This window comes from Equus asinus, chromosome 11, assembly GCF_041296235.1.
Source record: "Equus asinus isolate D_3611 breed Donkey chromosome 11, EquAss-T2T_v2, whole genome shotgun sequence".
NCBI lineage: Eukaryota > Metazoa > Chordata > Mammalia > Perissodactyla > Equidae > Equus > Equus asinus.
This window is the reverse complement of record NC_091800.1, coordinates 73063451-73089554: the sequence shown is the minus strand read 5'-3', so window position 1 is coordinate 73089554 and position 26104 is coordinate 73063451. Positions and strand designations below refer to the sequence as shown.

At 40.6% G+C, this 26104-nt stretch overlaps 1 protein-coding gene across 5 annotated transcripts in view; it reads right to left on the bottom strand.

The window, feature by feature from the left end:
* The window catches only part of PCCA (propionyl-CoA carboxylase subunit alpha), a 394848-nt gene extending 369335 nt beyond the window's left edge, over positions 1-25513 (bottom strand). For 4 of the 5 annotated variants that reach the window (XM_070520102.1, XM_014839234.3, XM_070520103.1 and 1 more), the window contains exons 1-3: positions 25356-25511; positions 6078-6155; positions 18-65 (exon numbers count right to left, since the gene is read on the bottom strand). In XM_070520102.1, the coding sequence (XP_070376203.1) occupies positions 18-65; positions 6078-6155; positions 25356-25460 (231 nt within the window). In that variant the 5' untranslated portion in view covers positions 25461-25511. Of the gene's footprint in view, positions 1-17; positions 66-6077; positions 6156-25355 lie in introns of all 5 variants that reach the window. The other variant, XM_014839245.3, reaches the window with a different exon arrangement.
* Positions 25514-26104: the final 591 nt, after the last annotated feature.

The window sequence follows — 26104 nt, the reverse complement described above, 5'->3', positions numbered from 1 at the left end:
ATTAAAATTCTACTCACCCTACATGCAATTTCTCCTCTATTAGCAATAAGAATTTTATCAAAAGTCTGAAGAGAGAAAAAACACATAAATTGTTACTCTCATTTTGGGACCAGAAAACACCAAGTTTTTCCACAATTAACACTGGACACGATCCTAATAAACATTATTCCCTAGAGTAGAATTAAATACTATATACATATTCATCTACAACCAGGTTGGTATAAACTCATCTGGTAAGATCTGGCCCTATACTTATCATGTTAAAGCATCAACTCACTAAGTTCAATAATTTATAAGTGGACTAATGGGGTATTTATAACCTCTCTTGCCAAAAGATAATCTTCAAATGATATTTCAGAACACTAAAAAACTTTAGACAAAATTGCTTGACAATTCACTTGATAATTTACTTTCTAAATTCAGGAAAACTATAAATGTCATGAGTAGCTCATCAAAAGGAAGTCTGACAATTTATATGCCATCTCTGTTGGCTTGAGGTATAGCACTAAACAAGATTTTCAATAACTCAGAACAGATACTAATTATGCTTATATCCAAAGGTGCCCAGACCAAACAGGTTATGCTATTTGAATACAATGTTAAGTTTGGATAACCATCAAATTTTGAAGTAGCTAAGGCCACATAATAGAAAGAGTAGTTCCATTCTGTTTGGGACTAGAGACGGAAATTCTAAGCCCAGCTTTGCCACCGATGACCAATTTGACTTTAACCAGAACAATCTCCGTAAGGTCTTTATTTCCATATACATAAACTGATAGCATTCTAATGGGAAACTATTTAGTAAGGTTCTCTTCCTACTCTAAAACTGTATAGGCTAATCCTTTTAAAGAAATGCACCCACAATTGTAAGTAATTTGGATGCAATACATTTTAGTACACAATTATTTCTGGGTTAGTGAATTGTTAGAAGTTAAATGGAACTACAAAATAAGTTTTAGCTATATTTCTAAAGGAAAACTTAAAGACACATATGATCTTAAAAGTACTCTCATATAACTTAAAGCAATACTTTAACCTGACAGGGAATCAGAGAATCTCCAAATTGGAAAAGGCCTTCAAAGTCTTGGTTTAACCTTGATGTCACACGTGGCTTATGCCCTCAATCTAAGACAAGCCTCTGCCTTAAAATTGGTAAACTCCTAATTTGATAGACTCCTGACTCATTCAGAGCCTTGAGCAAAGATGGGCCCTTAAAATATCCTAATCTCACATCAGGCCTGAGACCCGAAGCAGACTGAGCTGGGACATCGGTCTTCCACCCTTGAACTGGGACTTACACCATCGGCTCCCATGGTTCTCAGGCCTTCGGACCTGGACTAGAATTATACCAACAGCTTTCCTGGGACTCCAGCTTGCAGATGGCAGATCATGGGACTTCTCAGCCTCCATTTATTTTGTGAGCCAATAAATCTGCAAATTTATCTCCTACTGGTTCTGTTTCTCTGAAGAAACCTGACTAATACAAGACTATTAATGTATTACCAATTAGTGCATGAGCTCAATAAAGCTAATCATATCAATTAATCTTCCCCACATAAGATTTTCTTTTAAATAAGTAACAGATGTATATGGTTCAGAACTTAAAAGGTACAAAAGGGGATACACTGTAGAGACACTCAGGACCTTGCCCCAAAGGCACTATTACCAGTCTTCTGTATATTCTTCCCAAAAAGCTATGCATACAAAAGAATATATATACAAACAAGCCAACTTTAAAACTCCTCCTCTCCATCAACAATTACAGGTAAATATCAAGTACATTCAATAACTTCAGTGCACAATATGGCACAATCACAACAAAATGCATTAAGTACTATAATACAGCTATGTCCAAGAGGCTGTGTTAAGTACAGAGAAGGGAGAGCGAACAGTACAAACACGGGCAGTGACATGAAACCAGAAGGCAGCACTGAAAAACTGCAAGGAACTTTTGGTATAGCTCAAGCACAAAATATGTAGTGGGGGGGGGGCAGGGAGGACCTAGTAACTAAAGCTAGGGTGAAAAAAGCCAGATTATGAAAGGCATTCTATGCCATTTAAGGAACTTGGACTTTATCCTATATGTGGAGAGCCACGTGTAGGGCATGCTGAAGATATTCTAAGGAAAAAAAATCCTTTAAATCGGGAACTTGAATGTGTGAAGACACGGGGGCTTTCAAGTACCATATGAGACAGAGAAGGACTTTTGTAGCTGCTGTTCTACAACTGCGCTAATGATGCCATTTGGAGTGAAAAATACAGGGAACTTCTCAAGGATTTTTTTAAGGTTTTCTTGGAATTCATTCTCTCTCTATCCCCCCCTTCCTTCTTTCCCTTCCCTATGCTTAGATCTTTATAGCTGGGGTCTAAAACCACCAAGGACACTTCATTCCACTCAGACACCAAGAGAACAGCTAAGCTGGCCCATTCCACTGGGTACTTGGAAGAATGACACAGGAACTGCAGACACTGAGTCACTCACCAAACACTTCTGAGAAGGAGTACAGCACAGTGGGTAAATCCACCAGCTCAGGAGAAGGACACACTTGAATTCACACCCGGCTTCCACTTACTATCTGTGGGTTTTGTGCCTCAGTTTCTGAATGTGCAAAACCGAGTTAAGGATAGTATTAAGCAGCTGACATTTAGGACACATGCTTTCTATATGCCAGGTCCCGTGACAAATTCCTTCTGTGTACTATCTCATTTAATCCTCATAATAGTCCTACGAGGTCAGTTCTGATAATATTCCCATCTTACAATGAGAAAACTGAGGCTTGATGAGGCCAAATCACTTGCCTAGGTCACTTACGAAGTTAACTAGCGGTAAAGTCAGAGTTCAGACATTCATGTAGAGCAGGTCATGATGTGACACAATCCGAAGAAAATGGGGCGAGCTTTACGCACTGTATTTGTTGTAGCAGGACACCATAGTAACGTACTGACTCATACTAATTTCAGGCCTACTGAAACTTCCTAGTCTTTTTCTAAGCAAATTACCACTAAGTTAAATCTTCCATATTCTCATGAACGTACATGAGACGATAAGTTGACTTGTTAAAACTCAAGTCAAAAAATAATACTTTTAATAATGATTAAATTTCACCTGGTTTAATTTTGACTTGATGAGAGTCACTGATAAAATGTGGAGCAGGAAAGGAGTCAAGGGCAAGTTTAGATGAAAATCAATTTATTTAACAAATATGTATTACCAAAGATCAGGTTTACTTGCACTTTAGACAGTAATAATAAATCGATACAGTATTTAATGAATGGCCACAAAGGAAGGAAGAATCCCTGGAAGTAGAAAGGCCCAATTAAATGCAGCCCTCAAGTAAAGAGAGAATTTAAGAACTTGGTCTGAATACGCACCTGTACTACCAATAGGTGCCCAAAAGTATCTTAGACTTTATCATGACTGAGGATGCTACACAGTTTCTTCAGGACTACCTTAGGCAAAGGCACAGCAAAGGAGATGATAAAGATAGCAGGTGGCAGATTTGATTTTCAGATATTTATGACAAAATAGGTATCAGCTTAGTGGATTCCAAGGGGAGGGGATACTCTTTAAATGTCCTAAACCAGGGCCAGCCCCGTGGCCGAGTGGTTAAGTTCGTGCACTCTGCTTCGGCAGCCCAGGGTTTTACCGGTTCAAATCCAGGGCGCGGACATGGCACAGCTCATCAAGCCATGCTGAGGCGGCATCTCACATGCCATAACTAGAAGGACCCACAACTAAAACTACACAACTATGTCCTGCGGGGCTTTGGGGAGAAAAAGGAAAAGTAAAATCTGTAACTGTCCTAAACCAAGATAGTTATACACATTTATTCCTAAACCAAGATAGCTGTACATATTTATTCCTAAATTCAAGCTGGCTATACACATTTATTCATCTATTTTTAGTAATTATCAATGGCCACCGATGTGGCAAGTGAATTAGAAATTCCCATAACCTCACTATGAGGTTACAGTAAAAATAAGTCTCAAACCAAATTCTGCCACTATCGACCATGGAAAAGATCAGTAGAATTTAAACAGCAGATACTTATTTGGGCAATTAGAATTGCAATTCGGGAGACCCAGATTCAGGCAGAAACCCGAAATGTGCTCCAAGGAAGACAAAAGAGGCAAGGGTGTATAAAGGCAAAAAGAGATAAATTACACAGGTTGTTCTGCAAAATTTGTGACAGCTGCTGGTAACCACTGCTACATTTTAGCTATACATGATTGGTTGCTAAGGCCATCTCTAAGGCAAAAAGTTCTTATCTCCGGGAGTAAGCATCCTGGATAGACGTGTGGTATATGTGTAGAAGCCCTCTTTCCTTAATGGCCTTCTGGCTCCATTTTAGAAGCCCTGACATATGTCACTCCATTTTATCATTATCCATACCACACATGCAAATATTTATTAACAGACATAAAAAGAACCTTAAAACCTGCTGGATAAGCTCAGTGAAGTCTCAACTTCCTGCACTTTGTAATGCTCCAACAGCCTGCATCAAAGGTTTACCTGAGACAAATGCATCAATACTGTGATTTGGCTAACGATACTGTCAGATTCAAGCTATCAAGAATCCTCCAGACCAGTGGCTGAACGCAGGACTACTTCATTTAGGGATCAAGCTGAGGCACTATCCCTAAAGGCAAAGGACGAAAGGCCAACTAGATCGTTATACTCCATTAATTCAGGGGCTGAAAATTTCTATAAAACAGCCAAAACATATATCTTGAATACCACTGATTTCATAAATGAGAGCCCATTTATAATACATATTATGCTAATGAGGAAGGCCACCAGCGTTTATAGGAACAAAGACGGCTGGACCACTTGTAGTATTCCCCATCTCTAGAATGTGACCTCTAGGATAAATGCTAGCTAACCACTCCTAGAGTATTCTAATTAGGACAGCTCACTACCTCTAGATTGGAACTCAACACGTGTGCAGAAACATACATGCACCCCAAGGCATACTGTCTATGCTTAAGTTTTTAAATTAAACTAAATTTTAAATTAAATAGATTTCATAACAGGGAGTTTACCATAGCTAATTCATTTGGACCTGTGCCATCCAATAAGGTAACCACTAGCCATATGAGGCCACTGAGCACTTAAAATGTGGCTAACCAAACTGAGATGTGCCAGAAGTGTAAATTATACACTGGATTTAGAAGGCTTCGTACAAAAAAAAGAAAGTAAAGAATCTCACTGATACTTTTTATATTGATTATATGTTGAAACAACATTTTAGGTATTGAGCTAAATAAAATATATTACTAAAATTAATTTAACTTGATTTCTTTTTATTTTTTTAATGTGGCTATTAGTAACTTTAAACTTACATGTACCCTGCAGTTGTGTCTCACATTGTTTCTATTGGACCGCTCTGCTGCAGATTCTTTCTTTCTCCAAGTCTCCAGATTCTTGAGTAGTTTTGTGTAGTTTAGCAGATGATTTAGAAGAAATCTCAGCTATTTCATACTCACATAATCATTCAGATCAGTCTACTTTCAGGACATTCAACTTGAACCATCTCTTCCTAACCAAACTCTTCTTCCGCCCTCTTTGAAGCCTCATTGTCACTAAATCATGTTTTATCTCCAAACACCACTTCTAGTCCCTTTATCTCTCCTACTACAAGGCTGAAACATTACCATATACCAGGATTTTAATTGGAATTCCCTTGTCCCAAAATTTACAATACACATAGCTGCCTTCAATCAAAGTAAATCATATAAATATTAAGTAAATGAAAAAAATCTAGTCTAATCAAAATCTCTCAATCTCTGAGTCTTTAAGAAAGAATGTTGTATTAGTTATTCTGCTAAAAACAAGGGAAATACATTGTAAATTTATTTACTTTTTGGTATACATACAAATACAAAATTGATGATTCAGGTTGTGGCCCACAATGAAAGAAGGAACAAAAATTAAGCACCTATAAAACCTATGATTTCAGAGGAATAAATAATTACACAGCATTAATAAAATTTAATTTGTCCACTGAACATAGTGTGGAGACAAGGAAGTAAAACCCTTATAACTTAGCTGTTGAGAGTATTTTTTAAATACTTACTTTTTCGTTAGAATCACATCTTGCTGAACAGAGACTACGGGACACCATTAAGCACTGTCTTGAATAGTGTGGAACATCCTACAAAAAAAAAGTGAAATAAATTACAGATACTTACATGAGTTTTAAAAATATTTTTTCAGGGTAATTCACCCAGTATGCTTCTAGCTAAAATGTCTTATCAATCAATATATGTAGTTCTAAGCAACATGCCATAACTATGGAAGGTAAATCATAACTACAGACACATCCCCTTGGCACACAAAAGAAATCAAAGGCAGGGAAATAATCTCCAGAAAAGTATAACAAAAGAAGTCAACGAGTCAAGCAAAATTTGAAGTAAAGTCTTTCTGATCATGCAGACTCAAATGGCAGGATCAGAATGTCACATACCACACAGAACTTTATACAACATAAAACAAGTCTTGGCCTTCAAGGAGCTTCAATTATAACAGTGACCAGAAAATAATAAAATGTTATTTTTTATTTGTTGATGTCCTATGATTTCCTTTTTTTTTTTTTTTTGAGGAAGATTAGCCCTGAGCTAACATCTGCCACCAATCCTCCTCTTTTTTGCTGAGGAAGACTGGCTCTGAGGTAACATCTGTGCCCATCTTCCTCTACCTTTTATATGTGGGACGCTTGCCACAGCATGGCTTGACAAGCAGTGCAGAAGTCCACACCCAGGATCCGAACAAGCGAACCCCAGGCCACCGAAGCAGAACGTGCACACTTAACCACTGTGCCACCGGGCTGGCCCCTGAATATGATTTTTTATTTTACTTTTTCTGGTATAAAAGTGGTTTGGCAGACAAAAGTGAAAAGGCAATACTAATAATCAAGTTCACTTCTAATTCATTATGTTTCTATTGTTCTAATACAAATGTTTGTGGAGAAAGTGTATCTTAAGGCTTTAAAACATTAAGAATAATAACTAATGAAAATTACAGCCAAAGTTTAAGAGAATAATTTACCCAGTAGTTACTGATAAAGCTGGACCAAAAAAAAGGGGGGGGGGGGGTGAGGAGCAAAAGGCAATAGATACCGTAACCTCTTAGAACTTTCTAAGAGAACAACTCAAATAAGAAGCAAAATGTTTCTATAGCAACATCTTAAAATGAATTCAAATATTTGTACAATTATTTTTTTTAAAGAATCAAGCCCCAAATTACAAAATGTAATCTTTACATAAAAGTGAAGGTAATAAGAGACGTCACCAAGATTGCGGAGTGAGTAGTCTTCTTTGTCTCTCCCCCTTCGAATCTACAACTAATTGGACATTCATCGCTTAACAAAGGATATCCATATAGCATCTCAGGACGCCTGAGACACCCGTGCTGCTATACATCGGAAGGCGGACAGACCTCCCCCCAGGAGGAGGTGGAGATAGGTGAAAACTCTCCGACCCCTGGCCCCCGAACAGCCTAGTACCTGCAAGCGGCTTTCTTCCAGCAGACTCCCCCATAGCATCGCCACACACCAAGGGCAGGAGTGTGCGCACACCAGAGAAGCGATGGTGGAAACAGGTGACTACAGCCCTACCTAAGCCCCCCACGATTACACCTAAGCCCAGAGGGAAACTCCAGGGTCCCGCACCAGCAGCAGGGAAAGCCTCTGCTCGCCATTAGTGGAGAGGCCCCACCCAGCATTCAGAACACCAGGAGGGTCCCAAGGAGAATCCTGGGCAGGGCAGCAGTCAGCCAGCCACCACTGGACTCACAGACTCCGGATGTCCCACAGACAGGGCAAGGGGCTCCCAGAGATCCCCTGGGAGAGGACTGGGGCTGGGTGGAGTTCCAGCAGCCCGGCTCCATGGCCCAGGAGGAAAGCTACAGTCTCACAGCAGCCTCAGTGAAAGCCTCTGCACAGCAATAGTAGAGAGATCCCGCCGAGCAATCACAAGGGTGGAAGGCCCAGGGGAAAAAGTAACATAGCTAGGTGAGCTAACCACAAACAGCAGAAGATACCCATAGCTCTGCTGTGGCCTATAGTGGACAAGTGAGATTTTGTGGGCTCCGACAGTGACAGAGCTGCAAATATAGGAGATCCTGCTCCCGGCCGCTGGGAAAGCCCATAACACCACTGCAGACCCTAAGGAGGGAGCACATCTAGGCGGTCTGCAACAGTAGGCACCAGCAGTCTGAAGCACCCTTACGACTGACCCCACAGCTGAAGAGGGACCCCAGAGGACCACTGAGACTACAAGGAGGGGCCCAGGCCCAGTTAGCAACAGCTGAGAGGGTTCCTGGTTGGTGTAATCTAAACAGCTGCTCCCCCCGACACACCAGTAGAAACAAGTGGAAGCAGTAACTAAACTGTATCTCTATGCGGAGGCACAAATCTACGCCATCAAGCAGTATGAAAAAATATATTAAATCTCCAGAACAGAAGGAAAATGACAAATACCCAGAAAACAATCCCAAAGACAATGAAATCTATAACCTAAATGATGATGGCTTCAAAACAGCCATTATTAAAAAACTCACTGAGTTAAAAGAGAATACAGATAGACAACTCAACGAGTTCAGGAGCTATGTCACAAAAGAGTTTGATACCATAAAAAGAACCAAACAGAAATACTGGAAATGAAGAACACAATGGAGGAGATTAAGAAAAATCTGGACTCTCTGAACAGTAGGGCTGATAATATGGAGGACAGAATTAGCAATTTGGAGGACAGGAATATAGAAATGCTGCAGGCAGAGGAGGAGAGAGAACTAAGACTAAAAAGAAATGAAAAAACACTCTGAGAATTATCAGACACAATTAGGAGATGCAAGATAAGGATTATAGGTATACCAGAGGGAGAACAGTAGAAGGGGGCAGAAAGCCTGTTCAAAGAAATAATGGCTGAGAACTTCCCAAACCTGGGGAGAGAGATGGAACTTCATGTGACAGAAGCCAATAGATCTCCAAACTTTATCAATGTAAGAAGACCAACCCCAAGGTATATAGTAGTGAAGCTGGCAAAAGTCAATGACAAAGAGAAAATACTAAGGGCAGCCAGGCACAAGAAAATAACCTACAAAGGAACCCCCATAAGGCTATCAGCAGATTTCTCAGCAGAAACTTTACAGGCTAGAAGAGAGTGGAATGATATATTCAAAACTCTGAAGGACAAAAACCTGCAGCCAAGAATACTCTACCCAGTGAAAATATCCTTCAAATACGATGGAGAAATAAAAACTTTCCCAGATAAACAAAAGTTAAAAGAGTTCATTGCCACAAAATCTCCTCTTCAAGAAATGCTCAGGAAAACCCTCATACCTGAAAAATCAAAAAAAGGAAAGGGGTTACAAAACCAAGAGCAAAGCAGATAAGTAGAAGGACAATAACAGAAAGTAGCAGTTCTCCATCAGAACAGGTTAGCAAAAGTTAAATAAAACATTAAAGATAAAAGGAAGGGAAACACCAAGAATAAACAACTCTGTCATTTTAACCACAAACTCACAACACAAGAAAGAAGAGATAAAAAAAAATCTGAGAATAATAACCTAGAGGGGGAAGAGAAAAGGGATAGAATGTTTTAATTCAAGGAAATAAGAGGCTATCAGAAAATGGACTATCTCATCTGAGATGTTTTATACAAACCACCTGGTAACCACTAAACAAATGAGAATAAAGACACAAATTACAAATAAGACAAACCCAATACAGAAATTTACATACCTGAATTAGTAATCCAAAAATCATGGAATGAGAAACAAAGGAAATGCAAGAGAACAGGAAAACAAGAGATAAAATGGCAGCGGGAGGCCCCCACATTTCGATAATCACTCTAAATGTAAATGGATTGAACTCTCCAATCAAAAGACACAGAGGGGCAGGATGGATCAAAGAACAAGACCCAACAATATGCTGCCTCCAGGAAACACACCTCAGCCCCAAAGACAAACACAGACTCAGAGTGAAGGGATAGAAGACAATACTCCAAGCTAATAGTGAACAAAAGAAAGCAGGTGTCGCTATACTAATATCAGACCAAGTAGACTTCAAAGCAAAACAGATAACGAAAGACAAAGAGGGGCAGTATATAATGATAAAAAGGACACTCCACCAAGATGACATAACACTTATAAATATATACACACCCAACACAGGAGCACCAAAATTTGTAAAGCAACTCTTAATAGAACTAAAAGGAGATATCAACAACAATACAATAATAGTAGGGGACCTCAACACCCCACTAACACCAATAGATAGATCATCCAGACAGAATATCAAAAAGGAAATTATAGAATTAAATGAAAAATTAGACCAGATGGACTTAATAGATACATATAGAACATTTCATCCAAAAATAGCAGGTTACACATTCTTCTCAAGTGCGCATGGAACATTCTCAAGGATAGACCATATTCTGGGAAACAAAGCAAGCATCAATAAATACAAGAGAGTTGAAATAATATCAAGCATCTTTTCTGATCATAATGCTATGAAACTAGAAATCAACTACAAGAATAAAGCTGGGAAAGGGGCAAAAATGTGGAGACTAAACAACATGCTACTGAACAAACAATGGATTATTGAAGAAATCAAAAATTATCTGGAGACAAATGAAAATGAAAACATGCCATACCAACTCATTTGGGATGCAGCAAAAGCAGTCCTAAGAGGGAAATTCATTGCAATACAGGCCCACCTCAATAAACAAGAAAAATCTCACATAAGCAACCTCAAACGACACCTAACAGAATTAGAAAAAGAAGAACAAACAAAGCCCAAAGTCAGTAGGAGGAGGGAAATAACAAAAATTAGAGAAGAAATAAACGATATTGAAACAAAAAAGACAGTGGAAAGGATCAATGAAACAAAGAGTTAGTTCTTCGAAAAAATTAACAAAATCAACAAACCCTTAGCCAGACTCACAAAAAAAAAAAGAGAAGTCTCAAATAAATAAAATTAGGAATCAGAGAGGAGAAATCACAATGGATACCGAAGAAATACAAGGGATCATAAGAGAATACTATGAAAAACTATATGTCAACAAATTGAACAACCTAGAAGAAATGCATAAATTCCTAGACTCTTACAACCTCCCCAAACCGAATCAGGAAGAAATAGAGAATCTGAATAGACCAATCACAAGTAAAGAAATAGAAATAGTAATCAAAAACCTCCCCAAAAATAAGAGTCCAGGACCAGACGGCTTCTCTGGAGAATTCTACCAAACATTCAAAGAAGATTTAATACCTATCCTTCTCAAACTATTCCAGAAAATTGAGGAAGATGGAGCACTCCCTAACACATTCTTTGAAGCCAACATCACTCTGATCCCCAAACCTGACAAGGACAACACAAAGAAGGAAAACTACAGGCCAAGATCACTGATGAACATAGATGCAAAAATCCTCAACAAAATTCTGGCAAGCCAAATACAGCAATACATCAAAAAGATTACACATCATGATGAAGTGGGATTTATACCAGGGACACAGGGATGGTTCAACATCCGCAAGTCAATCAACGTGATACGCTACATTAACAAAATGAGAAACAAAAACCACATGATCATCTCAATAGATGCAGAGAAAGCATTCAACAAGATCCAACATCCATTTATGATAAAAACTGGGTACAGAAGGAAAGTACCTCAACATAATAATGGCCATATATGACAAACCCACAGCCAACATCATACTCAAGAGACAAAAACTGAAAGCCATCCCTCTGAGAACAGGAACAAGACAAGGATGCCCACTTTCACCACTCCTATTCAACACAGTACTGGAGGTGTTGGCCAGAGCAATTGGGCAGGAAACAGAAATAAAAGGAATCCAAATAGGCAATGAAGAAGTAAAACTCTTGATGTTTGCAGATGACAGGATCTTATATATAGAAAACCCCAAAGAATCCATAGGAAAACTATTAGAAACAATCAACAGCTACAGCAAAGTTGCAGCGTATAAAATCAACATACATAAATCCGTAGCATTTCTATACTCTAACAATGAACTAACAGAAAAAGAACTCAAGAACTCAATCCCATTCACAATCGCAACAAAAAGAATAAAATACCTTGGGATAAATTTAACCAAGGAAGTGAAAGACCTATACAATGAAAACTACAAGACTTTCCTGAAAGAAATTGATGACGACATAAGGAGATGGAAAGACATTCCACGCACACGGATTGGAAGAATAAACATAGTTAAAATGTCCATACTACCTAAAGCAATCTACAGATTCAACGCTATCCCAATCGGAATCCCAATGTCATTCTTTACAGAAATTGAACAAAGAATCCTAAAATTCATGTGGGGCAAGAAAAAATCCCAAATTGCTAAAGCAATCCTGAGTAAGAAGAACAAAGCTGGAGGCATCACAATCCCTGATTTCAAAACATACTACAAAGCTACAGTAATCAAAACAGCATGGTACTGGTACAAAAACAGGTCCACAGATCAATGGAACAGAATTGAAAGCCCAGAAATAAAACCACACATCTATGGACAGCTTATCTTTGACAAAGGAGCTGAGGGCCTACAATGGAGAAAAGAAAGTCTCTTCAAAAATGGTGCTGGGAAAACTGGACAGCCACATGTAAAAGAACGAAAATTGACTATTCTTTTTCACCATTCACCAAAGTAAACTCAAAATGGATCAAAGACCTAAAGATCAGGCCTGAAACAATAAGTCTTCTAGAAGAGAATATAGGCAGTACACTCTTTGACATCAGTTTCAAAAGAATCTTTTCGGACACCATGACTCCTCAGACGAGGGAAACAATAGTAAGAATAAACAAATGGGACTTCATCAGACTAAAGAGCTTCTTCAAGGCAAGGGAAAACAGGATTGAAACAAAAAAACAGCCCACTAATTGGGAAAAAATATTTACAAGTTACTTATCCGACAAAGGGTTAATCTCCGTAATATATAAAGAACTCAAACGGCTCAACAACAAAAAATCAAACAACCCGATCAAAAAATGGGCAGGGGATATGAACAGACATTTCTCCAAAGAAGATACAAGGATGGCCAGTAGACACATGAAAAGATGCTCATCATCACTAATCATCAGGGAAATGCAAATCAAAACTACACTAAGATATCACCTTACACCTGTTAGAATGGCAAAAATATCCAAAATCAAGAGTGACAAATGTTGGAGAGGTTGTGGAGAAAAAGAAACCCTCAAACACTGCTGGTGGGAATGCAAACTGGTGCAGCCACTATGGAAAACAGTATGGAGATTTCTCAAAAAGTTAAAAATAGAAATATCTTATGACCCACCCATCCCACTACTGGGTATCTATCCTAAGAACCTGAAATCAGCAATTCCAAGAGTCCCATGCACCCCATGTTCATCGCAGCATTATTTACAATAGCCAAGACATGGAACCAACCTAAATGCCCAGCAACTGATGATTGGATAAAGAACATAGGGTGTGTGTATATATATATATATATATATATATATATATATATATATATATACACACACACAATGGAATACTACTCAGCCATAAAAAAGGACAAAATCATCCCATTCACATCAACATGGATGGACCTTGAGGGCATTATGTTCAGTGAAATAAGCTGGACAGAGACAGACGAACTCTGTATGACTCCACTCATAAGTGGAAGTTAACATATAGACAAGAAGAACTGATTGGTGGTTACCAGGGGAAGGGGGGGTGGGGGGAGGGCACAAAGGGTGAAGTGGTGTACCCACAACATGACTAACAATAAGGTACAACTGAAATTTCACAAAGTTGTAAAGTATCATAATCTTAATAAAAAAAGCAAACAACAAAAAAAATTCGTGTCCTTTAAAAAAAACAAATTTGAAGGTAATAGATATGAAAGATACACTTCACAGAATAAAGCCTTCACACTACCAAGTAAAGAGCAGAGAAGAACAATGAATTGGGAATGGAAGAAAATTAACTTGATTACTGTGTCCCTTTTAAGGCCAAAACTCTCTCACATTCCTTCAAGCATCCCTATGAGTTCAAGAGTATTAGCCCTAATTTTGAGAATGAGAAAAATGAGGGGCTGACCTCCTGGCCCAGTGGTTAAATTCGGCACGCTCCACTTCGGTGGCCCGGGTTAGGTTCCCAGGTGCAGACCTACAGCACTCATTGGCAGACAGACATATTGTGGTGGTGACCCACATACAAAATAGAGGAAAACGGGCACAGATGTTAGCTCAGGCCAAATCTTCCTCAAGCAAAAACAAAATTAGAAAAATGAGTCTTGAGAATTTTAATTTTTCGAAAGTCACAGAGCTAGGCTGTAATGGTTACAAGGTTTATGCATAGATCTATTCAAAGCACTCTGAATTTTTTTATTTTGAGATAATAAAAATAACAGTACCACCCACATTAACACCATTGTCTATGCGAAGATATGATTTCGGATGAGAAAACAATTTACCAAGGTCTCACCACTCCCTGTGTTCAAATAAAAATTCAGTCTTCCACTGCTTTCAGCAGAATAGCTATAATTTAGCCACTTTACTCCTATATTGAACTTAACAAATAATCCTTCCCCTAAAAATCATGTCTAGTGTTTAGAGCCTCAGCCAATGCAGAAAACAAACACTAAGAATTTAAAAAAGCAAAAGCTACCTGGGAATTTCTCACACTTATTCTGCTGCAAGGTAGCAGCAGAATATTTACATGAGAAAGTAAATGGCATAACAGCTTCCTCTCAATTCTACAAAATAGAACAACAAAGTAGTTTACATTTTCACAAATTCTCCCTAATATTCTCAGGCACATAATGGTCTATCCCAGCAACACGTCAACATATCCTTTTACAAAAGGCAAAATCATAGATGAGTGTTTAATCACTACCAATTAAAGGGTTTAACTTACTCCTGGCGGCAAAAACCAAATGGGTGTCCTCTAGAGAAAAACACAACCTGAGATGGACATTTTAGGCATTCTAATTAGCTTTGGAGAGAGAGAATAAACAGTGATGTTTATGTCTGGGGAAGGGAACGCTTCCAAAAGCAGCATACCACCTGGGAGAGAACTGAGAGAGGAAATCAAGGGACCTAAGTTCTAATCCTAACTCAGCCTGACACTATTTCCATGACTTGAGCAAACCCTTCTGCTCTCTGCTAAGAAATGAAAGCTTAGATGACTGTCCTCTAAGGTCCCTTACTAACCTAAACCACTATTACTAAAAAAACAAGAGCTGAGGACCGGGGTATCTAACGTGTGCAAGCCTCTGGCTATTACTGAAGTTGAATTACGGAGATAATCCAAACTGAACATGTGGGCCAAGAATATGGGGACTCAGATCTCACTGGTGAATCACTCTGAGAATAACAAACACGCAGAGCTACTTGGCAGAAATAGAGCTAGTTTCATAGATTTCAATAAATCTGAATTACGCATTAAGTTTCTAGGATACCTTTTGGAATAAAAACCTCAGGACTCTATCTCATTAGATGGGCTCATGAAGAATGGACTAAGCTAAATTTGGCCCAATAGGGGAGAGAGTTTCTATCCCAGAACAATTCGGAAATTTCTAAGTGGCCAAGCTCTGAGAAAGGCTTGGGTCAGCTGACTCAATGTAAACTACATTTACTTTGAGAAAACTACCAATAACATAAAACTAGAATAAAAAACGTCTACACCACACAGTTCTTAAAACTAATGAACTCTACTACAAGTTACACCTGGACAAAACGCAGGCGCTGTAGCACGTGACTGATCAAACTGGTTTTTCAGAATCTTTTTATTACTATTTAAAAATTGATTCTAAGAAAATTGATTCTGAAGATCTAACAGACTGTATTTTGCCACCATTATCAAAAAGGAAAGCATACAGTGTGTACACGTGTGAATTTGTGATAATGCACCCCAAACTTTTAAAAACACAGACGCCCCTGGTTAGCCAAGTAACTAGAAGTGGAAATGGTACAAGCAGACAGAACCATAACAACAGAACAACTGCTACCCAGAAACAAGGGTCTGGGCGGGTCCCCCAGCCAGTCTGCACTGATCTGCAGTCGGCCCCACAAAGGCTCTCTGTTCCTGTTTACTCCTGGCGGACCTTCATGAAAAGTTCAAACTTATGAAGAATATAGGTCAAACATTAGGCAATTTTGTAGAGCTACAACAGAAAATTTTTTTAATGCACAAAACAAGCTTGTAGAAATCTGCTAATTTGGACCTCCACACAGAATTTTAACATATTGGTTTTGTTAAGCATATCACAAACTGGCTACAAGCCCAGTCCAAAATTCTTTTAAGACACTTCCTAGCAACAGGCGTTCTAGGAAAAACTTTAATCAACTCCATCTATAAAGACTGTTTAGCCTACCAGAGCCAAAAAGAGAAAGGGCTGTAAGTGCAAAATGACTTCCCAACAACATATTGCCATTGGTTCTCTTCTGCAAGAATAAAGATTTCCTACATTTTCCACACTTAGAAAGGAAATCCCTGCTAAGAGCATGGCACATGGGAAGTAACATGACCTCAGAGTCACAAGACCTGGGTCAACTCTTTGCTCCACTGCTTCGTAGCTACGTAACATTGAGCAAATAATTTCTCTGGATCCTAGTTTCCATCTATAAGATCTAGGTGACGACACTTCCCATGCTTTCCTACAGAGGTGGTAAAGGACCAAATCAGCCTTGATAAACTGTAAAGCAACAAGGAAACGTAAGATATTACCCAAAAACTAAATCCAATTATGCCGTTCTCCCCTTCTTTCTTAAAATTATACCAGACCATTTGAGAGTTACCATTAGAGTAATAATGTAGTAATTAAGAGCACTGGTCCAGACTCAGACAGATTCGGACCTGGGTTCAAATGTTGGCTCTGACATTTCTTAAATATATAGGAAATTTCCTCATGTAAACTCGACATAATAACAGTACTTACTTAGGACATAAGGCTGCTATGAGGATTAAATCAGAGTGTGCAAAATGCCTAGCACAGTTTTGCATACATTACAGTAAGCACACAATAACTATTAACCAAAAAAGGGGGAAATGGTATAGCTCTTAGACAAAATGGATGCATGCCTTCCAGCCATTGTTGGAACAACAGGGAACTGAATATCCTTTTCTAAGCTCAGATAGCATCTATTTTCACATTCTACACATGACCTCATATGAAAGCCCAAAGTGGTAAATCCAGTAGGAATTATGTCAAAGAACAATCTAAACACTAATTCTGCAAAACACAAAACTACTGTTATTCTTAACATATCCACAGTAGCATTCAGGGGAATAATACTAAAACAATTCCATTGCCAGAGTAATTCATCATCAGGATGCATTCTACCTCAAAGAAGAAACTATCCTCAAAACTGGATTAATAGAGCCATGACATCATCTTATCACAGTAAAAGTCAACATTAGTGCTTCATCTTCAAAATTTCTGAGCACAGGTCCTCTCTTCCACGTTTCACGGCACAGAGCTCGGGACAGCAGCTGAGTCTTTATTTCAGCATTTTAACAGACCCAGAGTGACCTTCTGACAGAATGCCTTCTAAAAACACTAATGTAAGTCAGGCTTTTTCACTTAAGCACAGCTTTTCTTTCAAACAGACAGTGACTATCTAGTCTTCTGAACCTCACTAGCCATCCCAACCTTTAACTGTCAGCCAAGACCTTCTGTTAAAAGCTAAGCAAAATACCTAATACTGGAGAGAAACGATCAAATCTCAAGATTCTCTGGCTCTGCCTCCATAGTAAGCTAGAGCACCAGGAAACTACATTCCTCAACTCTAAAACTTCATCATTCCACCACAGCTCCCCTACCAGGCCATTCCTCCCACCCCACCTGTAGCGTATGCTGTTGGTGTCCATTCAGAGCCTCTTTGCCAGTCAGCACCGCGTTCCCAGCTGGTGTGCTGACTACTCATAGCACACACCTGCTCCCTAGTCTGGCCCATCTACCTCAACCAGACAGGAGTTCTCCATCAAGCCAGGGAGCTACCCCACTCCCCACCTCACAGCCAATGACTGACCTGGGGCTCAAAAGGTGGGCCCCCTCACCTCAACGTGTGACCAATTTGGTAGTGCAATCTGAGCTTTAGAGTTGGCTGTCCAATATGGCAGCCACTAGCCACATGTGGCTACCAAGCACTTGAAATGTGCCAGTCCAAATTCCAGTGTGCTCCAAGTGTAAAATACACATCAGATTTGAAGACTAAACACAAAAAAAAGACCTCATTAATTTTTATATTTACATGTCAAAATAGTATTTTTAATATATTGGATTAAATAAAATATATCAATATTAATTTCACCTTTTTAAGGTGAGTGCTAGTAAATTTTAAATTACATTTGCAGCTCGCATTGTACTTTCATTCGACAGGGCTGATCTGCAGCAGTGCTTCTCAGACCTCACTGTGCTGGGCTCCACCTCCTCTGTTCCTAACTTGGCAGGTCTGGAGGGCCCAGAAAATCTGCATTTCTGACAAGCTGGCTGTGGTCCCCACTTTGAGAACTACTGCTCGAGAGCTCCCCTGGGGGATGACACTGAAGCTAGTTTCCAGCTGGGACCCCATCCTTGCTCAGCTTTTTCCCCCCTGCTCTATCCTCCTTCCTTCACTCTTCTCTTGACCACTACCTGCACAAAATCCCTTTCAGGCTCTGCTTCTAGGAAACCTAACCATCCCACCTCCACAGAACTGTTTCACACAACTGTAACTTGCACAAAGTGCCAGATTAACAGCAACCAATGAGATGGGAAATATCACTGTATTTTTGTGTAAAACAAGTAACAAAGAAGTTATTTATTGGATTGCTAGTTGCCCTTATATAATGTATTCTATGCATTCAATGCCAGGACAAGGCTTGTTTGTCCTGAAGAACGAAGGCTCCTTACTATAAGACAGGGACAGCTCTATGACCTACCACCTCCCTCTTTTCCATGACTGCTATGAAGCTCAGACTAGTTTTTGTGCCCAAGATGTATAAATTTGCCATTTCTCTTTTTACTAAGTTTGCTAATATGGTATAACAAAGGTGTTGACTCAGATCTGAGTTTGAATCCTCAATCTACCACTTAATTGTTGTGCGACCTTGGGCAAGTTACTTACCTCAGCTGTAAAAATGAGAATCATTTGAAGGCACTTTGATGACTAAATGTGCACACAGCTTTCCTCCGCCTTTGCCATTTTCAGTAACACCAAAATCATCTATGAACCTGAGAAGGTGTTTTCTCACTATTTCTCCTTTAACACATTCATTACGTGACCCCACAAACAACAAATAAGATCACCCACTGCTCTATGTTTTATAAATTCAATCAAATTATTTTAATGTAACAATTGTCTTGATCTTCTGTCCCAAGCCTCAGCCTTCCCTATCACAAAGAACTTACCACACCCAGCGGCTTAGGTCAACAACTTAAGGGTCACTTTTTTTTTTAATTGCGATATAATTCACAAACCATAAAACTCATTCCTTAGGGGCCGGCCCCATGGCCGAGTGGTTAAGTTCGCGCGCTCCGCTTCGGTGGCCCAGGGTTTCACCAGTTCGGATCCTGGGCACGGACACGGCACTGCTCATCAGGCCATGCTGAGGCAGCGTCCCACATGCCACAACTAGAACGACCCACAACTAAAATATACAACTATGTACTGGTGGGATCTGGGGAGGAAAAGAAAAAGAAAACATTCTTTTAAAGAAGACAACTCAGTGACTTTTAGTATCTTCACAAGGTTGTGGAATTACCACCACTATCTGACTCTGGAATGTTTTTTCAGCACCCCAAAAAGAAAGCCCTTAGTTGTCAGCAGTCTCTCCCATCGACCCCTTTCCCCCAGCCCCTGGCAAACACCGAACTACTTTCTGTCTCTATGGCTCTGCCTATTCTGGACATTTCATATCAATGGAATCATACAATATGTGGCTTTTTGTGTCTACCTTTTCAAAGGTCCTTGATTCCTCTCGTTCTTTACATCTCCCTTATAACCCAACAAGTACTACTGGCTCTAGTTCCAAAACATATCAAAAGTCTTGCTAGCTCTCACCAACGCCAGCACTAACGCCCGACCATTATCTCTACCTCGAACTTCTACAGCAGCCTCCTGACTGGTCTCCCTGCTTCCCACCCCTGCCCCCACTAAGACATTCTCCACACAGCAGTCAGAGAGGTCTTTCCAAAACATAAATCCAGTTTGCTTAAAAACCTCCAATGGACTCCCATCAATAGGCTACGTCTCAAATACAAGCCCCTACAAGACTGTCCTGCCTACCTCATCACCTAGCATTCCCCTCCTCATTCACTTCACTCCAACCACACTGACCACATTCATCCCCTGATTATACCAAACGCAATCTCACCTCAGAGCTTTTGCCTTGGCCTTCCCTTAGAATGACAGTCCCCCAGATCATCACAAGGTAGGCTGGGTCAGTTTTCTGGTCAAATGCCATATGCTCAGAAATGTCTCCCGTTTTCCTTAGGTAACCCCTCATCCAACACCACCACCACTCTATCCCATTACCCTATGTTTTTTCCTTTCAGAGCACTTACCACTCTTTGAACTTATGTATTTATGAGAATACTGTCAGTCTCCTCTACTCAAATATAACTACAAGGAGGGCAGAAACATTCACTATTATATCCCCACCACTAAACAGTGTCTGGCACATAGAGGTGTAGTGGGTTGAACAGTGGCCCCAAAATGATGTAGCACGTCCTGGAACTTGTGAATGTGACCATTTTTAGAAAAAGGGTCTTGAGATGAAATCATACTGGAAAGTGTCATGGCCCCAAATCCAACAACTGTCCTTATAAAAGAAAGAAGAAGAGAGGACACACAGGGAGAAAGAAGAGAAGGCCTTGCAAGGTCAGAGGCAGAGACTAGAGTGATACAGCCACAAGCCGAGGAATGCCCGGAGCCACCAGAAGCTCAAAGAGACAAGGCAGGATTCTTCACTAGAGCCTGCAGAAGGAGCATGGCCTTGCTGACATCTTGATTTCAGACTTCTAGCCTCCACAACTGTGAGAGAATAAATTTGTGTTGTTCTAAGCCACCAGGTGTGTCCCATGGATGCTGTATTAGTTTTCCTGACTGAAATTATGTCTACATCTTCCAACACTTTTGAAATTCACTTTTATTTTGATCTTATTATATTGATCCCACCACAGTTTATGATTTTTTTAAATGAAAGTCAATAAGCATTTAAAATAAACTAATTTTTTAATCATATACTATCCTCATTTTCCAAAAAAAATACCTATTTGTTTCAACTATTGGAGAGTATCTTCAAAACAATATTTCTGCATATGATACTTTATCATGCTACTGAAATTATTCTCATTAAAGACCAAAGACCTTATCAAATTCTTCCTTCAGTCTTTATCCCTTGACCTGTCTACTCCAGGGACCCAGTGAAGGAACATATTTTCATTTCTTCTGGTCTCCTCAGCGCACACCACAGTGCCAGACACTTAGTAGATGCCCCACACACTTTTTGAATGGATGAATAATTCTTTAGATAAATGAACGAGTAAATGCTATACCATCTCCTCTCAAGCCCTTCCTCTAAATCCTATTCTCTTCTTCCTTCTTCCAGATCCTAATTTAGGATAATAAGATTGAGTATTTATTCAATTTATCAGATCACTGACCCAAAAACCAGCCATTGCTTTCCCTTTCTTCCTGCAAATTCAATAAGACTCTTGTAGTCATCTAACTCCAGATACCTAAAATGAAAAACTACATTTCTACCCCCCAAAAAGAAAATTTCCCTTCCCAAATTTCCTTTTTCATCCCTGTTCTCCCAATTACCCACATTTTTTTTAATTGAAATCATTTAAACAACAACTTTTCCTTCACTCTCTTGATCAAAAATGTCACCATCTTTCCCCTTTATTTAGAAAAGGGTTTTACCAATCACTCCTCTGCTCTGAACCTCTTTAGAATAAAATCCAAAAAGTAAATGTATAAATACAGGAGTATCCAAAAGCATTTTATTATACCAGAAACTGGTTTCTGTAATAATCTTAGAAGATTTTTTTCCCAAATGATTGTCAGAAATCCATCAGCATGTTGCAAAGATTTACCTCTGGGCAATTCTAAAGCATTAGGATATGTTTAACCATTCTTTTCCATGGCTAGCAAAGAAAATCATGGATTTTAAGGAACACAGAGCTTAAGCAGTCAAGCGTCATGACTGCTTCATATAATGACACCACTCCAATCAGAGACAGTCTGTACTTGGAAAAGCAAGCCTTTGGAATCCCACCATCAAGGTGCAAATTCTACCTCAGCCAGTTGGGTCCTTGAGCAAGTTACTTAACTGCTCTGAGCTTTTGTTTCCTCTTCTGCAAAACTGGGCTTCTGTACCTAGTTACTACATGGATAAGAGATAACATATGAAAACCATATAAAGCGTATAAAAGCTCAATAAACTATAGCAATTACCTTAAACCCAACATCCTGGAGCCACTGAAAAATGTACACAGAAGAAAAAACTAGGTATTTAACCAACATATGTTTAAAAAGCACAAAATAAATAAGGAAAGACTAAAATGTGCACTCTACATACATCCTAAAAGCAAACAAATTCTGTTAACTGGCTTCAAAGAATGATTAGAATTCTCTAGACTACAGTTGAGAATTAGCAGTCTGCTTTCCAACCAACCAAATGGTTTGCAGGGGTGGAGAGAGAATTGGCAGGAATAAAATCTTCCAAAAGTTCTGCTTCAAATACAGACTCAGTGGAGCACACTTCAAGTTCACAGAAGGGAAGCACAGAGAGGAGCTACCCAGCAGCTCAAGTTCCCCTAAAGCGACAGTGAACTTCAGAGATTCTTCCACCTCCAGGAGGAAGTCTTCACTGGCAAACACCTAACTCCAATCAGTACAGTCACACATTGAGCACCTATTATTGTGTCAAACAGTGTGCCAAGAACACAGAAGTAGACAAGATGCAGTCTCTGCCAATACATTAAAAGGAAGGAACCGGGTAGGAAAAACCAAAACTTATATAATGTACAGTAAGTGTACAAGTGTATAGCAGTAAGTACAATAACTTTCCTCTGTCTTAGCCCCACCAATCTAAAATACATCGGTATAATCCTTCCCACCTCCAACATGAATGGCTTCCCATTGCTATAAGATAAAGAACAAACCTAATATGAACGAGTAATGCTATACGAGTAATAGCATGGTCTACAAGGCCCAACATGGTGTGACTCTTACCTACCTCCCCAGCACCATCTAGTCTCTGTACCAGAGCCTCAGAAGGCTTTTCTTAGTTGTTCTATCTTGTCATTCCTTCTGGCCCCAGGGCCTTTGCATGTGCTGCTCTCTCACATATAATACTCATCTCTTCTCTCTTTGCCTAGAAAAGTTACATTGTCCTTCAAAACTTGTTTCAATTTTCACTTCTAAAGGAAAACACTCCCTTACTTTAGGCAGTATTGTATGATTAAGAATGCAGGTTCTGGAGTTCTAAATCCTAGCTCTGCCACTTATTAGTTCTGTAGTTTTGAGCAAGTTACATAACACTTTGTGCCTCAATTTCTTCATCTGTACATGGGGATTATATGGCTGTTGCAAACATCCCGATACATTAATTCAAGTAAGGCCCCATAACAGTATCTAGGACATAGAGCTCAAAATCTTGACTTTGTCAAATCCTTCTATTTTATTTTCTTATAACACCAGGACCTCTAACCGAAAAGCATCTTACACTTATTTGTCTCTCCCTAACAGACTAAAATTTCTAAGAGAGCAGAAACTATATTCATTCCCTAGAGGAACCATTCCATAAAGATTTGTTGGAAAGGAAAAAATAGTCGAAAGGAAGAAGCTGAGGCCAGTGAAGAGACTTGTCTAATATACAATACTGCCCCTGTGTGACTCCAGAGCCCATGCCTTTCCACTGCACCATGCTGCCTCCTATGTAAATGCAGCAGAGTCTTGCAATTGCAATTGATGTGGCCAAGAAAAATGAAAAAATTAAAGAACAATAAAGATTACAGAATAAATTGGTTACAACACGAAAACCATTGTGCTCTTCAAGGGTAGTCTCTCTGAAGATCACACAATGCTAACACAGGTGTAGGCTTGCTTCCATTTCCATGATCAGTTCCAGCTCTCACACTGCTCACCTGGCCTGTTTCCTCCTCTTTTTTATTTTTTAAAATTTTTTGGTGAGGAAGCTTGGTCCTGAGCTAACATCTGATGCCAATCTTCCTCTTTTACCTGAGGAAGATTGTCACTGAGCTAACACCTGTGCCAATCTGCCTCTGTTTTATATGTGGGACACTGCCACAGCATGGCTTATGAGGCATGTGTAGGTCCTCACCCAGGATCCGAACCTGCCAACCCTGCACTGCAGAGCGCCAGAATTTAAGCACCAGCACCCAGACCAGCCCCTGCCTTCTCTTTAAAAGGTAGGACCTTGAAAGTGTCTTCCAATTCTGAAGTTCAATGACAATAAATCAAGTCATATGACAATTTTTAAAAGACTTCAAAAAAAAAACGTAAATTTAACAAGCAGACTGAACCAGATGACAGGTGGTTTTCACGGAGAACTTCATTTTAAAGAATTTGCGCAAGTGACCTACAAGTCCTATTAACAAGGTAAGTTAGGTAGTTTTTGCTCAGAAATTACAAGAGACTCCATGTTGAAGAGAAAAAGTGTTTATAGCTACACACAAACACTCCAACATATGAGCCAAGGCTGCCACCATGAAATCCTGGGACATACAAAACACGGGCAAAACGTGTTTAGAACAGTACAAAAGTCAGGCTAACCACTACACACACAGAAAAGAAAAATAAATTCATAGGATGCAAATATAGAACTCTGTGATGTAATACATTTAAAACAGGCTTTCAGCTCAAATGTAAATAGTAGCAATCCTGACGTCGTATGATACTTTAAGAGTTGAGATAAACTCACAATCCTAACGACTTCAGCAGGGATTCAGCGTCCCTTCAAAGCAGGAAAGAAGCAAGAGAAAAAGGAAACTGTAAGGATCCTTAAAAACACACTCTGGAAAGCTCAAGACGAAGCCAAAACCGTAAGGCACAAGAACCGCTGCACCGGACACGCAGGTACACCGCTGCCAGGTGGCTGTCAGCCGCTGCCGAGAGAGCAGGAGACCCGAGCCCGCCTGCTCCCGGGACCCCTCCGCCCTCCGCGAGCCCCAGAGCACCAGCCGCAGCGGGGGTCGCCTGCGCCGCCGGCTCCAGCGCGAAGCCCGCAGGGAGAGGGAGGGAGAGGCGCCGAATGCCGCAGAACCGGGTCGCGGCTGTCGCCGGGAACCGCCGGGCCGCTCTCTGCGGCACGGGGCACCCCTGGGCGGTGCAAGGCTCGGAGCCCCGGCTCTCCTCACCTTCAGGGTCCACAGCGCCGCGCCCCGCATCAGCCGGTGCGGCGACCGACGCCCACGCCATCCGGCCGCGACCAGCGCCGCTGCGCCCACCCAGACGCCCGCCATCGTCGCCCCAGCCGACCGACGCTCCCCTGACCTCTCACCCCGTCGAAGGGGGCGGAGAAGAGGCGCCCCAGCGCTTCGGCCAATCACGAGCCAGGGACCTGCGGTCCCGCCCACTGCCGCAAGCGAGGGCGAGCGCGGGACTAGCCGCCGGGCTGGCGCCGCGAGTCGGCCGGCAGAGTGGGCGCGCGCTGAGACCCAGAGGAGGCAGGCAGGCGGGCAGGCGGCGCGGCCCGCCCGGAGCCGGTGAGGAGCTGCGAGGCCAGCCGGACCCGGAGTGAGCGAGACGGTTGGTCCGCGCCGGCTCGGGGTACCAGCGTCCACTTAGCAACCAACACGCTGTCAGCCACGAAACGTCAGTGAGTCACCTCTGCCCCATAACCACCCCTTAACCCAAGGCCACCCTGCAGTCCCCAGTGTCCTAAGTTCCAGACGTGTGCCCAAACCATGTTCCTGCGTGTTAGACGGCATAAATTGCAAAGCACCAAACCAAGGAAAAGTTCTAGACAAGTGTGATAACATAGAAAACGCTCTAAGTCTAGAAATCAGAGACCCGAGCTCCAGTCCTACCTCTGCCTTGCAAGTATCTGCGTGTCAGGAGGATTAGCCATAACCAGAGCCAGTTTCTGTTGCTTGCAAGCAGGCAC